General features: G+C 36.3%; 1 protein-coding gene across 1 annotated transcript; it reads left to right on the forward strand.

The window, feature by feature from the left end:
• The first annotated feature begins 483 nt into the window (after positions 1-483).
• On the forward strand, positions 484-1,152 carry LOC127131721 (uncharacterized mitochondrial protein AtMg00810-like). Its single transcript, XM_051060641.1, has one exon. It carries the CDS (start codon positions 484-486, stop codon positions 1,150-1,152), a length of 669 nt encoding a protein of 222 aa, XP_050916598.1.
• The last annotated feature ends 1,316 nt before the right edge of the window (positions 1,153-2,468 follow it).

The raw sequence follows: 2,468 nt of genomic DNA on the forward strand, positions 1-2,468 counted from the left end.
TGGCCATGCAAGATGATTTAAATCAATTTAAAAAGAAATGATGTGTGAAACTTTGTCCCACCTCCACAAGATCATCAAATCATTGGAACTAAGTGGGTTCTTAGAAATATTTGATGAAAACGATGTGGTAACTAGGAATAAGGCCCGACTAGTGGCTCAAGGATATAACTAAGAGGAAGGCATAAATTATAAGGAAACTTATGCTCTGGTTGTGCTCATCGAGGCTATACACCTTTTACTAGCATATGCATGTTCTAAAGACTTCAAATTATTTCAAATGGACGTGAGAGTGCTTTCCTTAATGGATATATAAATTAGGAAGTGTATGTTTCACAACCTCCCAGTTTTGAAAACCATAAGTATCCAAATCATGTTTTTAAACTAAAACGAACTTTGTATGGTCTCAAACAAACCCATAGGGCTTGGTATGAGCGACTTAGTAAGTTCTTACTTGATCAAGGATACTCTAGAGGGAAGGTAGATATGGAACTTTTCATTAAGCGGCAAGGAAAACATTCTCTTCTAGTTAAAATTTATGTTGATGAAATCATATTTGGTTCTACTAACACACAACTCGTCAAAGAGGTTTCTAAGCTTATGCATGGAGAATTTGAGAAGAGTCTAATGGGGGAGTTGAGTTACTTTCAAGGACTTCAAATTAAGCAGCTCAAAGAAGGAACATTTGTGTGTCAAACTAAGTACTGCCAAGAGTTGCTTAAACGCTTTGAAATGGAAGATGCAATGTCAATTGACATGCCAATGCTTACAAATGGAAACTTGGAAAGAGATGAAAATGGTAAGGATGTTTACGTCAAAAGATATAGAGGTATGATTGGACCACTCTTATATCTTACTACGTCTAGGCGTGACATTAAGTTTAGTGTATGTATGTGTGCTCGATATCAATCCACTTCTAAGGAATCACATTTCAAAGCTGTAAAGCGCATCCTTAGATACCTTAATGGAACTTTTAAGTACGGGCTTTGGTTTTCCAATGGTAGCGATTGTAGTTTGGTTGGTTACTCTGATTCCGGTTTTTCCGATTGCAAATCAGATATGAAGAATACTAGTGGAACTTGCCATATCTTTTCAAAGTCCTTAGTTAGTTGGAATAGCAAGAAGAAATCCTTCATTGCTTTGTCAACTGAATAACTGGAATATGTCGTAGCTGGTAGTTATTGCACTCAAATTTTATGGCTCAAACAACAACTACTTGACTTTGATATTAAATTTTAATGTATTCCTATAATGTGCGATAATACTAGTGCGATCAATCTAACCAAAAATCCAGTGCAACATTCTCGTATTAAACATATTGAGATACGTTACCATTTCCTACGAGACTATGTTGAAAAGGCAATGCCATTTTTGAGCACATTGAAAGTAAAAATTAATTTGCCAATATTTTTACAAAACCTCTTGAGACTGAACCATTTTTCAATATTCGTTGGGAATTCGGAATTCTTAATATTTCAAATATTGCCTAATATATGTTATTGCATGCACTCTTTATATTGGCCTTTAACCTTATGTTGAAAGTTTTAGTTGAATTGAGTGTATTCTCCGTTGTCGCTACCGGGATTTCAACGCGATAAAGAAATCGGGGACCGAAGTGAATCACCTCCTCATAGAAAAGGCAGAGTTCTAAAGAGTCACCACCGAATTTTATTTATATGCCTTTATCGGAGAGGCGATGGGAAATAGTCGATAAAATCCTCAAAAATATATGCGCACGTGAAGTGCTAGAAAAAGATAAAGAATCGGTCTCGCAACCGAGATTAGGGTTCGGGAGTTGGTTACACAAGTGGAAGGTATTAGCACCCCCTCACGTCCATGGTATTCCATGGGAACCTTTTGGGTTGTTTATGTTCATGGGGATTTATTTGTTATTGTTTTGTTTTCAAAAGAATGTGTGTGAAAGAGAGGGGTTTTATTATAGTGCTCGCCAAGGATTGTGGCCCTTGTGCCTATGGATCACTCATTCGGGGATGAGGAATCAGAGATCCGTAGTTTAGAGTAAAAAATGTTTGTGTGTTGGTTGATTTTACCTTTGAGATAAGGGTTTTTGGTGTGGTGCTCTAAGGAACAAAATTTAGGTTTTATGGGTTGTGTTGATTTTACCTTAAACATGGGTTTATGAAAAGAGTTTGGGATTAGATTGCGCTAAAGTTTATGGGTGGAGGTGAATATTCTAGACAATAAGTCAAGCGTCTTGTGTCCATAATAATCAAAGTGAGGGTAAAAATGCTCTATTCTCACTCATTCCCCACCACTTAAGGCTCGTGGCGCACAATACTAATCGTAGTTATTGAGTATTTTAAATTTGATTAAGAAAAAGTCATTTGACGTTGAATCAAAGGGTTTATTTATTTGATTATGAAATTTGGATTATGCAAAGTGACCAACAAGAAAATTAAAGGGTCTCATTGTAAGGTAGCCCAAGAGAAAGCTTTGTGTGTGCAAAAGTG

The sequence above is a fragment of the Lathyrus oleraceus genome, chromosome 3, assembly GCF_024323335.1.
Source record: "Lathyrus oleraceus cultivar Zhongwan6 chromosome 3, CAAS_Psat_ZW6_1.0, whole genome shotgun sequence".
In the NCBI taxonomy this organism is placed as follows: Eukaryota; Viridiplantae; Streptophyta; class Magnoliopsida; order Fabales; family Fabaceae; genus Lathyrus; species Lathyrus oleraceus.

What these genes read in the sequence shown, in the direction of transcription:
- LOC127131721 (XM_051060641.1), top strand. Translation starts at nt 484, where the DNA reads ATGGAACTTTTCATTAAGCGGCAAGGAAAACATTCTCTTCTAGTTAAA.